This window comes from Alligator sinensis, unplaced genomic scaffold (assembly GCF_000455745.1).
Source record: "Alligator sinensis unplaced genomic scaffold, ASM45574v1 scaffold243_1, whole genome shotgun sequence".
Taxonomy (NCBI): Eukaryota; Metazoa; Chordata; order Crocodylia; family Alligatoridae; genus Alligator; species Alligator sinensis.
Window position 1 is genome coordinate 4071646 of NW_005841841.1, and position 14168 is coordinate 4085813.

General features: G+C 44.7%; 1 protein-coding gene across 2 annotated transcripts in view; it reads right to left on the minus strand.

Moving 5' to 3' along the window:
- The window catches only part of SYTL5 (synaptotagmin like 5), a 105183-nt gene that overhangs the window by 5784 nt on the left and 85231 nt on the right, over window positions 1–14168 (minus strand). For both annotated transcript variants that reach the window (XM_025205200.1, XM_025205192.1), the window contains 3 exons: window positions 14050–14152; window positions 11649–11810; window positions 3140–3248 (listed from right to left, as the gene is read on the minus strand). In XM_025205200.1, the coding sequence (XP_025060985.1) occupies window positions 3140–3248; window positions 11649–11810; window positions 14050–14152 (374 nt within the window). The remainder of the gene's footprint in view (window positions 1–3139; window positions 3249–11648; window positions 11811–14049; window positions 14153–14168) is intronic.

A 14168-nucleotide genomic window follows, 5' to 3' on the forward strand; every position in this document is an offset into this window, starting at 1 on the left:
ATACAATCCATATCAGTGTGGACAAATGGTATTGTTACTTGTTAAATTCTAGCTCAGTGAACATAGAAAAGTTGCTTGGGTCCAAACGCTATGAAAGCCATTAGTTCGCACTATGTAGTCACTTCTTTTTAGGAAAGATTTAAATTCATTTATGACAATACTCAATAGGTGGGCTCCTTGCACAAAAAATTATCAGCTTCCAGTACAGTTCTTTGAAATGTGCTCCACATAAACACAATATCACTCATCTGAGAAAATGGGATAGTACAGTAATAGCAGTATGCTCATTGGCAGAAAGTTCTTCAGGTACTTAGACTTCTCAGCCTGCTTTTTTGTGTACAGGTTGACATATACCAGGGGTTTTCAACCTCTTTTAATAAGTGTACCCCCAGCAGCTGGATGCAGGGAGGGGGAGAACATGTGGCCGAACACAGAGGTGTGGGGGTTGACATGCAACCAAATGCGGAGCAGCAGCACGGGGCAGTGGATGGCAGCAGCAGGTGCTGCTGTGTGCAAGCTCCCCAACCCCCTGCATCCAACCAGGTGGGCAATGCCTGTGAGACCTGCAGAGGGGCGCTGCTGCCCTCACCCCGCTCCAGCCCTGCTCCTAGGAGGGTGCAGCACGGGGTGGTGGGTGGCAGTGCTCCATCCCTGCCTGCCCATGCATACCCCCTAGGGCATTCCCAAGTACCCCCGGGGGCACGCATACCTCCAGTTGAGAACCCCTGGCATATCCAATCAGGTCACTGTATCATTTCAGACCAGGGCTGTCTAAGTGGCAGCCTGCAGGTCACATGCAGCCCAAGAGTGGTTGAGTTGCAGCCCTGGGCTCCTGTCCAGTTGTTACTCCCCCCATCACTCTGAGCCTCTGGGCTCCCCCTCCCTCCTCCAGCTTTCATTTCCTGCCTCTGCCTCAGGGGACAGGGCAGTGCGGTGTGGTGTGATGAATGGCTTGGGGAGCCAAGGGTGAATATGGGACTGTATGCCAGGGAGTGGGGGAATGGGGCTGTGTGTGAAGGATTTTGCCCACATGGTGCGATGAGGGGAGGAGGGGAGGAGAGGGTGTGATACACCCTGTGCAATGGTGAGGTGGCTGCCCATAAGGACATGCATTGCGCTCATGCACCTGCATAGTGCAGCAGGGGATGCAGCATCAAGTGTAGCGGTGGAAGTGGGGTGGCTGCATGGGGACACAATGCAGCAGGGGGCTGGAGAAGAGTGGACCCAGGAGGAAGGAGGACCCAGGAAATTATAGGCCTGTTAGTCTTACCTCAGTCCTGGGGATACTCTTTGAAAAAATTATCCAGGTGCACATCTGTGAGGGGCAAGCAGGAGAGTGTATGCTTAGGATCAACCAACATGGGTTCATTCAAGGCAGGTCCTGTCAGACCAACCTGGTGGCCTTCTATGACCAGGTCACAAAATCCTTGGATGCAGGTGTCGCGGTGGACTTAGTCTTTCTGGACTTTAGGAAGGCCTTTGACACTGTCTCTCACCCCATTCTCGTTAAAAAATTAGGAGATTGCAGTGTTGATGCCTACACAGTCAGATGGGTCGCCAATTGGCTGGAGGGTCACACCCAGAGAGCAGTGGTGGACGGGTCATTTTCGACCTGGAGGGATGTGGGCAGTGGGGTCCCCCCAGGCCTTGGTCCTTGGGCCCGCACTGTTCAACATCTTCATCAGTGACTTGGATGAGGGGGTGAAAAGCACCTTGTTCAAATTTGTAGATGACACTAAGATGTGGGGGGATGTGGGCACACTAGAGGGGAGGGACAGGCTGCAATTGGATCTGGACAGGTTACAGGGGTGGGCGGATGAGAATAAGATGGGATTCAGTACTGATAAGTGCAGGGTACTGCACCTAGGGAGAAAGAACCAGCGGCACACCTACAGGCTGGGGAACTCCCTTCTCATCAGCACAAAGGTAGAAAAGGATCTTGAAGTCATTATAGACTCCAAGATGAACATGGGCCGGCAGTGTGGGGACGCAGTTAGGAAGGCTAACCGCACCTTGTCATGCATTCACAGATGCATCTCGAACAGGTCCAAGGAGGTGATCCTCCCCCTCTATATGACATTAGTCAGGCCGCAGTTGGAGTACTGCGTCCAGTTCTGGGCGCCGCACTTCAGGGGGGATGTGGATAACATGGAGATGGTCCAGAGGAGGGCCACTCGCATGATCAGAAGGCAGCAGGAAGTAGCAAGAAATAACGGTCATAAGTTGATGGAGAGTAGATTCAGGCTAGATATCAGGAGGCGCTACTTTACAGTCAGGGCGGCTAGGAGCTAGAACCAACTTCCAAGGGAAGTGGTGCTTGCTCCTACCCTGGGGGTCTTCAAAAGGAGGCTAGAGAGCCACCTTGCTGGGGTTGTTTGACCCCAGCATCCTTTCCTGCCTATGGCAGGGGGTCAGACTTGATGATCTGCTCAGGTCCCTTCCAACCCTACCAACTAAGAAACTATGAAACTATGAGTGTACACACTGGCCAGTGGTCTGTGGCTCAAGTGGTGCAGCCCATGCAGCCTTTGCTGGTGCAGCCCCTGGGGCGTGTGGCTCCCAGGGACTTAGCACTTGGACAGCCTTGTTTTAGACAATCATTCTTCTGATGTTACTGCAATGTATGTAGTAATCATCGTTAGTTTTCTGCGCGGAAGCAGTGTCTGTTGCCAATGATAATATTGGACCATCTTAAACAATTCTATTCATATGTGAAGACACATAATTGCCATAGGAATAAGGGGGTAAAACTGAGAAAAAGATATGCTAAATAATTTGAAAAGGTTCAAAGAGCAAGATCTATGTGACTAAGGATTGTCTACTAAGGGGAACTCCATGAGCACAAAGGAACTCTATGAGCAACAACTGTGAATTACAGTAGTGCTCTGGGCAACGACTGTCCTAAACAGTGTTACTGACCAGTTGGAATTCTTTGGTGCTATCACAGCCATGCAATGACTCACAGCACATACAAAGGTCCTCCTCCCCAGTGGGGAGCAACTTTAGATTTGAAATACCCTCAGGCACAGGTGCCTAGTTTATTGGTGAATAATTTTAACCTTCTGCAATTCTTTGACTTTAAACTTCAGCTTTCATCATACAAGATGGGTGTTGAATGCAGCATCCATATTAATTTTACCTTGGAACTGTCCTAGCGGAAGCATTAAGTTTCTCTCTGGGGGAATGTAACGTAAAACAACTGTCAGCTCTCCTTTATACTGAAGTCCAACGTCTGCTGCAATCTCCACCTGACAGGAAAGAAAGAAAAAAAAAAAATCCAACTCTGCTTAATAATGTGTCCAATCCCTTGGAATTACATTTTACAGTGCAAGTTAGTTCAGCTAAACACTGTTTAAATACGGTGTCACCTGGCACACTGCTCACAACTAATTAGCCATTGCAAACTGAATAAACAGCTCTATTTTCAAAAGTTGCACAACCAGAGAATGTAAGAGCTCAGAAGAATAGAAGTTACATGGCCTGTACTAGGGGCAGTTAACGTACTCAGGGAAGAGAAAGCCTGTTTGTCATAATGAAGAAAAATTCTGTCCTTTGTTAAACATTGACATGCAGCAAACAAGTCTAATACTGTAAAAAGGCAAAAACTGTAGCTAATTTTGGGCCAGATTCTGATATCCTTATTCATAGGCTAGGGGCAGACATTACACATAAACCAGCTTAACTGATCAGAAACTGGTTTAAACCTGTAACAGAACATAAGTTCAGTGCACATAAACCAGCTTCAAAATGGCTGAAACTGGTTTAAGATAAACCTAGTTGAATGTAGTATCAGACTTAACTGATTTGGGTTTATGCAGTGTCTGTCCCAGATCCCTTCCTAGGTTAAGTTAAACCAGAGTCACTCAGCATCCCAGATGCTTTGCAGCCCTGGGCAGGGCTGGGCTGTGCTGTCTGCTCAGAAAAACAGGCTGGCCCCACCCTTCTGCTCCCTAGCCAGATCTCTGGGGGAGACTACAGGCACAGCAGGGTCTGCCTGGCTTCTCTTGCTGCTCAAGCAGGGATCCACCCCTCCCATCTCCCACAGCACAGACCCCAGCCCCCCAGACCTGAGGCATGTGGTATGCTAGCTAATGCTGAGAAGTGTCTGTGTGTATATGTCTCCATTTTTACTGGGACAGGCAGACAGAACAGTGTCAACTTAGAGCTTTTTGGAGCTAATCAACAGGCCAGATGATAATGTCCCTCTGTTCCTTCCTTGGAAAAAGCTGTTTAAGAAGAGCTTGAACTAATGAGAGAGGCTTTTGTTTCGTTGATGGGCTAATAAACACTGGGTTTTATCAGCCACCTACTGGTTTGCAACCGTGTCAGGTTTGCAGACAGTATGAAGAAACAGGGAGAGGGAGATTGAAAAACTCAATATCATCAACAGATGCATGCATTGCACACGCACCCTTTGCCTCAGAGTGCTAGCCCGGGGCTGGGGACTGGCAGCAAGTAGGGAAAAGCCTGAGATGGTGCAGGCCAGAGGGTTTACACCCCTCCTTAATCAGAGCATCCTGCTGGGGCCTGGGCATGTCCCCAACTCAGCTCAGCACTGTACAAGGGAAGGGAGGGCTGCTCTAGTGCCCCCCAGCTTCTAGCCTGAGCCACTGCCTGCATTTCCTCAGTCTAGAGGGAATGTCCATGTGGTTGCAAAACAGTTCAACCTAGGCAGGTTAGACTAACCTGCAAAGATTGAATCAATTCAGGCTCAGGCTTTTTGAATGTCTGTCCCTAGCCATGTTGCTTAGTACTTAATGCACAATTAGTCTTGCTGATTTCAACTGTACTCTTGGAATAAGGAGGCAGAATGAGGCTCTGTAATGGAAGAGATTTATAAAAAAAATCTCACTTTCCAAGCTTCTTTTCCCTCCTCTTCCCAAATATTACTTCTCAAGATTCTGAATCTCTTCTTCTGCCAAACATGTAAACCTAGTAGGCATGTGCACCTACTGTTTACAGTACATTTCTTACAAGTAGTATTAGATTCTCAGGTATTTTTAATTAAATGTTAATAAAGTTATAAGCTTGTTTTGCAAACAATTACTGCTTCTGTAGGTGTCCTTTTGCCATAAATAGATCAAATAAAAGTAAAAAGTCTTTCCTCAGAGACCAATCTCATGAAACTTTATTAAAGCCCCTAACGGTCTGAACTATTGAATATAGCAGGAGGCTTGGTGCTTCTGCTATTTAAGAGAAGGCAGGCAGCATGAGAAAGCAACCTGCAGGTATGGCAGGGGCCAATTAGAGAGTCACCTGACCAGAAGAGGGTCAGGCTTGAAGCATAAGCTTAGGGGCTAAGCTGGCCAGGTAGTTTCGCTCTGAGGGCCATGGATCGAGGAGTTCCTGGGCAACAGGGCTACAGCAGGGCTTCTGGGTCATGTCTGAGCTGCTGGGGGTAAGCAACTCTGGTGGCTTGTGGAAGGGACTAAGGGGAGGTAAGGAGGTCCCAGCTGGCCCAGAAGGAAGAGAGGGGCCAGAGGGTTAGAGAGCCTGGAGGTTTGTAACCCAGGAGGAGGCAAGTGTCCACAGGTCCAGGAAGCCCAGAGGTCTCTGGCCCAGGAGGGGTGAGTGTAAAGAGGGCCAGGGAGCCCAAAGGTCTCACTGGTCCAGGTGTGGGGCCAGGGCTCAAAGATGAGGTGAAGGCTGAGGAGGGCCACAGCCAAAGACTGGCAGGGCCAGGGAAGCTCATGAGTCTCAACTGGCCTAGCATCAGGGTCAGAACCCAGAGAAGGACCAAAGACTGGGGGTCACAGCCAGAAATTGAGCCGGGCAAGGATCCTGTAGCCCAGGAGGGGCAAGAAGAGGGCTCAGGAGGGAGGGATGTTAGGAAGAGAGAGAGAGAAAGAGGGATGAGTATCACCTATGAGGCACAGGTATGAGTATTGAGGAGGACAGAGCCTCCACTTAGCGCTTAAGGTGGTGAGCAGAGACACCTGAGCTCAGGAGTGTGAGCTCGGGCTTAGGAATCCTTGGGGCAGCCTTTCTTTCTCTAAAAGATAACAACATCAAGTCCTGGTGGGCGAGGAGAAGGGTGGACTGCCCAAACAACGAACAAGTTGACAAGGGCTGAGGGGGTTCCAGGGGCATAACAGTCACTCCTGGAGTTGAACCTTGTTACACTTAAGCACATGCCTACTTCATGCACATGAGTAGTCATTGGGACCACCTATGTAATATCTCAGTTTATGCATATGCTTCATTGTAGCCTAAATGTGTATTGGATTCCTATGCAGATCGTGTAAGTCTGTCTAATGCACTAAGTGCTTAGATAAAACTGTAGGTCTCAAATCATGCTATAAGCAGTACATCAAGATGCTGTTCAAGCTACACTTATAAATAATATATCTGTGAGAACTTTCTTCTGATATCTATCATTTCTCCTGACCTCAATAACAAGATAAAGAATTTTATTATCAGTTAAAAAACAACCCATGCATACAAAAAGTAATATACCCAGACTCAACCCTGCATATAAATTTAAACTACTGGTTAAGGCACCATCCCCTGATGAGTTACAATATTTAGGGCTAGATCCTGCCATCTGCTCATATAAAAAAAGAAGGCTGGGAATGGATGAAAGGACTTTCAAAATAATATTTAGCCCTACTGGGATACCTCTCATACAAGTATTGCAAAGACCTTTTAAAACTTTAACAGAGGAAGTCACAAACTCATTCAAACTAGAGACCTGTAGTCCCCGTTGGACATAGGAGGCAGTATAAATGCCAGCTGCTTCAGAGGAATGTGCAAAAACTCAGAGTTGACAATTATGTCAACTGGCCAAAAGGGAGAATTTTCAGCCTGACTCTGGCAGCCAGGAAGCTGGATGATTTCTCAAAGCATGCAAGTTTGGCCTCTTGGCTTTTCTGTGAGGATGGCAAGATTAACTGCCCTATTCTGCAGGTGAGATAACTAAAGCACAGAACTGGAATTCCAAAGTCACACAAGTAACACACAAGTCTCCCAACTCCTAGTGCTTTAACCACCGGACTATTTTACCCTCCATTTTTACCTTCAGCCTGATCCCCTAAGAAGACAGGCCATCCCACACTCAGGAAACAAATGCACATGAAGATAACCAACTTTTATCTTCAAATAGCTGAACAGCTACTCTAAGATTACAACCAATAAGACACAGCTATTTTACTGGAAATCCTCTTTTCAGAGACATACAGCTTAAACCAGAGGGCAGTGTGTTGTCTAGCTCATGGATTAACCAACAAGATCTTTAATTTTATGTTGCAATTAATTACCTAGTCAGAATACTGCTCTTTTGCTTATCAACTGCCTTAACTGCACTTAAATTACCCAGATCATCCCAGGAGGCAGACAAGACGCACTGTAGTTCTGTTTTCTTTGGATAGCAAAGAATCAGAATTAATAGCCCTTATAATAAGTTTGGAAATAATCAGACAGCAGTTTCCTGTTGGAACAGCTGAAGTACTTAGCACCTCATTACTTCTCCTCTGAGTGAAAGTGCTTCATCATGACTCATGAGTGCCCTTTTGGTTATGATTTTTTTTAAAGCGTTAAAATGATGTGACACAGGAAGAAGATTGAGCTGCAAACCTTGTACTGCAGAAGTTTCAACAGACCATTCTATGTCCCTTAGAGTTGTATGTGTAAGTCTGCTGTAACCTCTCAAGTCTAAATAATAGCAAAAGCTTCCAGCAGCTGGTGCTACGACAGACAAACAAAGGGATCCTGGCAGGTGAGTCCTCTGCTTCATGTACAGAGCCAGACATGGAGCAACCCAGAAAGGCAGAGTGGGGAGGAAAGAGTACTGGTCAATACACACTGTTTTGGGAAGAAAGAACAGTATATGCCGTAGAATCATACAAAAGTAGAGCTGGAAGGACCTCAGAAGGTCATCTAGTCCAAAGCAGAATCATCCCCATCTAAACCATCCTGTAAAAATCCATCATTTAACCTACCAGTCTTAGCAAAACTATACAATCAAACCCTGTTGCAGAACTACAAGGTATATTGCCCCAAAACACCAAGAGCACACTAGCATGCCACAGGTAAAGCAGGGGCACGAGCATTGTCAGTGTCCTGCTACTGAAAGGATTGCTAAAATATACTAATGTGATCCCAGGAAGAGGGCCAGGTCCTCCGCTACAGAAAGGCAAAATCCCCCACAATCTCTTCCAAGCTGACCATGGAGTAAAATTCCTTCCTGATCCCAAATGCAGTGACTGGTCTGACTCAGGGTTTTCAAAACCCTCTAATCAAGTACTTTGAGGTTTTAATGCCAACAGGAACACTGGGACACCGCAATCAAAACCCCCAGCCTTTGCTTCAGCTAACACCCAATGCAGAAGGCAAAGAAAACTCAAAAAACACTAAGAAACCCTGACATTTGTAGCAACAAGTGGGGAAAAAATTCCTCCTTGGCCCCACATGGCAATCAGCAAAGCCTAGAAGCACGGGGAAAAACGAGAAACGCTCCACTCTGCTCTGCAACCTTGGGACAACAAGCATAACTCCACACATCACACCCTCCTACTAGACAGTCAGAATTCTTCTGTTTCTGGATTCCCTCTGTAAACTTATCCCATCTCCTTAATCTTCTTTTGTAACTAAGCCAGTTGTGCAGCTGCAGAGCTCTTCTGTTAATCTGTACGTGTGGAGGGGGTCCTGGGCTTCCAAATGTTGTACTTTACAGAATGCTCCAGCAGAGCTGCTCCTAGATCATCCCAGACAAATGCTTATAGATTCATAATTGTTAGGGGCTGGAAGAGACCTTGCAAGATCATCAGGTCCAGTCCCCCTGCACCAGGCGGGAAAGACAACTGGGGTAAGGTGACCCCAGCGAGGTGACCATCCAGTCTCCTCTTGAAGATATCTAGGGTAGACGATTGCACCACCTCCGGAGGCAGCTTATTTCACAGTCTGTACACCCTAACTGTGAAGAAGTTCTTCCTAGCGTTAAGCCTGAAACAGTCTTCTAGGAGTTTGTGGCCATTACTCCCTCGTTTTCCCCAAGGGTGTCCTGGTGAACAGTTGTTCACTGAAACCTTGATGTATTCCCTTGATCTAGTAGTCAGCTGCTACCAAGTCCCCTCTCAGCCTTCTCTTTTTTAGGCTGAAGAGGCCCAAGTCCCTCAGCCTTTCCTCATATGGAGTTTCTTCTTGAAAACTATCTAGTTTCTTCTGGAAAATTTCCAGTGAAGGAATTTCCACAATTTCCCTAGACAGTCAATTTCATAAGTTTTTCCTAATGTCCAATCTCAACCAATTTTTCTGTAACTTCAAGTCATTGGTCTGTGTCCTGCTCTCTGCAGCAACAAAGGAAAGGTGTTTCCCGTCTTCTTTATGGCAGCCCTTCAGATACTACAGTGCCATTATGTTGCCTCTTAATAGCCATTGGACCCTCTCTATCTTGTCTGCATACACAGTGCTGATTGAGTCATGTACTCTAACCATTTTGGGAATCTGGCATGGCCCTTTCTGGCAGCCCATTCATGCCTTTTGGGGACTGAAATACAGGAACTAGGCCTCCTTTCGGCAATATTAAGCAATTGGGAATGTGCTTCCTTCCTGCTTCAACAAGGGCAACTGGTGTAAGGAGAAGGGTCTGAAGTACTGCGTCCACTATTGGGCCCTGTACGTCAAGATGGGTATAAATTAGAAGGAGTCAAGACAGAGAGCAATAAAAATGACCAGAGGTTGAGCGAACATGATTTATGGGCACAGGTTAGAAGAACTGGGAATGTTTAGTTTGGAGAAGAGAAGAATGAGGGGATAGTGTATAATATGTATGTATCCATACATAAAATACATGAAGGGTATTTGTGTCACATACATACTACTGTAATACATGTACATGGATACATGAAGGGGATAATGATAGACTACTCCTTATGGCTGCCGGAGACAGGACAAGAAGTAACAGTTTAAACTGCAGCAAGGGAAATGTAAATTGGATATTAAGAAGAACTTTCTCACTGAGGGTAGTTAAGCACCGGAACAGATTACCTAGAGAGGTCATGACATTTGCCTCCTTGGAAATATCTGAGGCAAGTCAGACAAATGCTTGTCTGAGATGGTTTAGACAGAGATGATCCTGCCTTGAGCAGGGGGCTGGATCAGATGACTGCCTGAGCTCCCTTCTAGGCCTATTTTTCCATGATTCTATGATTTATTTATGCACATAAAGAGGAAATGTGCTGTGGCTTTTTCATGTACCAGCCCCAGGGGCATCAAGATGTATTTAATCAGAGGCCCTTGAGTCATCAGTAGCTGCCAAAACAGCTCCTTATAACCAGACACATTGCACTGCCAAATCAATTTAAACTGGTACTGACTGTCAGCATTTCTTCCCACATAATTTAATGCATTTTGTGCTTTGTTTTGAGAAAGAAGCCTGTGGCACAGAAAGCCTGCTGCTTAACTCTCTAAGCTTAGTAGCTATCCCTAACTCCCACTGCTCATGTTTCAGGATAAGTAAGCACGGTTTTAGCGGAGGAGCTGCTAGTGAATGGTGAGAGAGACAGCTTGTAAACTACCCTCCTCTCAGTCTGAGCTCTGGATTCTTAATGAGTCTTGCTCCCTTCAATGCAGTAAAGCAGAGTCAAAGGGACTAATATGCTCCAATCAGACTTGGACAAGAGAGTTACAGTTCCAAATATAAACTACATCACTAATCTGTGAGATTCCTACATAGACAAACACACACACAACATATACAATCAGAAAGATGTTTTGTATCTTCTCACAATTAAGCTCCTATATACAAAAGACACAACTGAAGACAGTTTAGACAGAATTTCTAACCAACACAGGATTGTGCACAAAAATTACAGGGCAATTGCATCTCTGGGAAAGCAACAAAGCAAGCCCACCACTCCAAGTACCCCAAGTGGAAAAAATAGGGTTTTTTACACAGAATGGTAAATCAATTATATTAACCTACATGCACATCACTCCTAATAGGTCCTCAAATCTTTATATCATAAGATCATAGGAAGATGATACTTCCTGAAACAGCAGCGTAGACTGGTGGTTCTGGCTAGTACAGCAGAGAGCAGCTGTGAAGCATATAATCAAGTTTACAATGCCTCTTTAAAGTTATTCCCAAAATAAACACTTCAGACCTTTCCATTGAGGAATTCCATAAGTGCCAGAAGATGTTATAACCTTAGCTAAGCACTACAACCATTCACATTTCCTGGAGCTACTTATTTGTATACTAAACAGCATGATGCCGTATCCACTACTCAGTATGAATAGAAGGGTAACTGATGAACTGCACTACAGGAGTAAATTGTTAAATGTTTAAATGTATTACACAAAGAAAGGTCCATTTCTTTAGCAGATCTTTGTTTGGAAACAGTCCATTGTTTCATGCAACATTTCTTTAACAAAATTATTCCTTTACCATTGTGTTTTACCATTTGATAGAGTCACGGACTTTTCTTAATAGGTTCTGCTGGAAGGAGGAATTCACGTACAAATTCTTTATGAAATGAGACACTACATTTTGGTTTTTAAAAAGAAAAGTTATTCTTCTCATAGGTTCCTTTCCATAGCAGGTGATTATAAATTCATTATTTTACGGCCACTCTCCAAATAATAATAATAAATCATACCTCCTTTATTTCACCTCATTACTACGCCATTAACAAACCGGAGAGCCTCACCTTGGGCTGGAGCACAAACCATTCATCACGCTGATTTTCAAAGTTCCAGGAGTCAAGGGGAATTTCCACCTCCCCAAGAAAGCTGTTGCGACCAAATCTGTCATAGTGCCAGACAGACAGCTGTAAGGTCCTGGTCTCTAGCTGTGTATGGCTGATCATGTACTATTGAGAGAAAACAAGGACGGAGAGCTTTAACAGGAGTAGATTTCAGCTTCCTAATGGCATTATACAGCTACCACATTTAAAAACTCTATCTCCATAAAGTCCAAAGTAGTTGACAAATGAGGCATAGGAAAGACTTTTTTCTTTTTTTAAGTGAAGATCAATTCAGTTACAAGGCTACTATTCAAGAGAAGCCTATGATGTCCAATTGCTCACTTTACAATCAAGTGTTTTTATTATTGTTGTGGCTTCTCTGTATTATTTATCAGGTTATTACACTAAAAAGAAGCTTCCCAGGTAATCACCCTTATTTAATCCTTATAAAATAGCTTATATAGTAATTAAACAGAACACAAAATTCTACCCGCTAAGAAGGAGCTGCTGTTAAAAAAAGACTTGACAGTATGCTAATGAACAAATACCAGATACAGTATCCCCACAACTTTTTAAGTGGTTAAATAGAAACTGCATATTTATCTTTGTATTTATGCATATCTAACTAGAATAATGTTAGAAGCCAGGATTGTTTGGATAGAGGTTTCAAGGTTAGTAATGGGAACAGCTCATCTGGTCAGCAGGGCTCCTATTCTCCTGGTACCAAATTTCTGGACCCATGGAGAGCCCTGGGGCTTGCCTGCTGGATGAAACACCTAATCCCATTGCACCAGGTTAAGCAATGGCAGCAAGGGCCCCAGGATCCAATTCTAGTGTTGAGGGTGGGAGAGGGCGGTGCACTAGTCCCCTAGCACTCAATCTTGATGTGCAGAAGGGGTGACACCAAGCTCCTGGGACCCAAAGCTGGCACATGGGAGGCAGGAGTGGGTGGTGCCAGGCCCTGGAACCTGATCAGGGCTGCAAACTGGCCCCATGTCACTCAACTGGCCCAGAGGGCTGCAAGGCTAGCACCACTGGTTTAATGGATCTTCTGCTATGAGATCTAGGCAGCTGTCTCTCAGGCCAAGGTCTCAAGCAAGCCACACTGGTCAGCTTTTATGTTTTTTTAATCAGATAATCCACCTAGACAAAGTCTGGAAACCACATTAGGAAAACACACTCCCTGCTAGATGGATGCTAACCCACTTTTTCCCAAGTCAGATCAAACCTAACCCTAGTGTAAAACAAATATACACATGGGGTTGTAACAAAGGTCTGCTACACAAGTATGCATACACAGTGTGTAAAGCAGTTTTACAGCCAGGTTTGTCCAACTATATGAGCCAAGTTGTATAAGTCAATAGAGTAGGAAACCTGTCATGCTGCGTATTTTAAGCCACTATAAAGAATAAACCCTTTGTTTGATGGTGGCATTTCCATAAATGACTAAACAACTTGGATGTAGAGCTGTAAAAATGAAAAACTGACAATCTACAAGTAGTGACCAAAAGGCTAAGGCAAAGTTACTCTTGGGGATTCAAGGAAATTTCTCTTTCAAAGGAACTGAAACAGATTTTTTTTTGGCTCCACTGCAGCTGGCCTGGAAGGTTCTTGTCAATGGGCAGGAAGTGTAATTGATAAGAGCCCTGCAGTCCAGTTGCCAGAAAGGCAAATTACGAGAACACTCAGCCTGCTCGGCTTCGTCCCCCATGATTTCCTGTGCCACAGAAGCCTTAAATGAGCTGAAGTAGGAGGCTGAGAGCCACAGACTCTCCCTCTGAAGTCTTCCTGGAAGGTTTTTACTGTCACTTTTGAAGACAAAAAGTGAAATGGACTGAAGCTGCCTGGCAGGCAGACAGAGAGCCATTATTTCAGTTTTTGAAATAGAAGCCAATCCTATTCAGGCAAAAATGAAGTTTAATATTCGGTGGAAAATTTCAATTTTGTGAGAAGAGTATGTTTCAGCAGAAGATTATACTGATGGAAAGCTCCTGACGAGTGTTACTTAGGAGTACACATCTTATGAGCTTCCCATAATACTTTGTGCAGTCATTTAGATCCTTTTAAAAATCTCACGGTAGGACTTTATGTGAGATGAGATGGCAATGACCCTGAAATAGATCCATGGAGGTAAAGAGAAGACTGTAATAATCAACATCTATGTTGTGTCTGGCTAGGGAAAACAAAGTAAAAATTTTCCTTTGACAGCGAGTACCAAAAAGTGCAGTTATGCCACCAGAAACATTTCCCTTTTTGCCATATTTCCGAATTTTTTAAACCACTCGAGTATTTTGTGAGAACATTTAGGGTATAAATAAAATAAAAATCAAATAAGCATGGATTATGAGAGTGGCAGTACTCTTACCTTCAGTGTTTCATTAAACTCTGGATTGGTGCTGTTACTTTTGATTTTGGTCTTGCGTTTACTTTGGCGGGACTTGTCAGGCAGGAGGTATGCTTTGACATAGCTGCAGATCAAGAAAT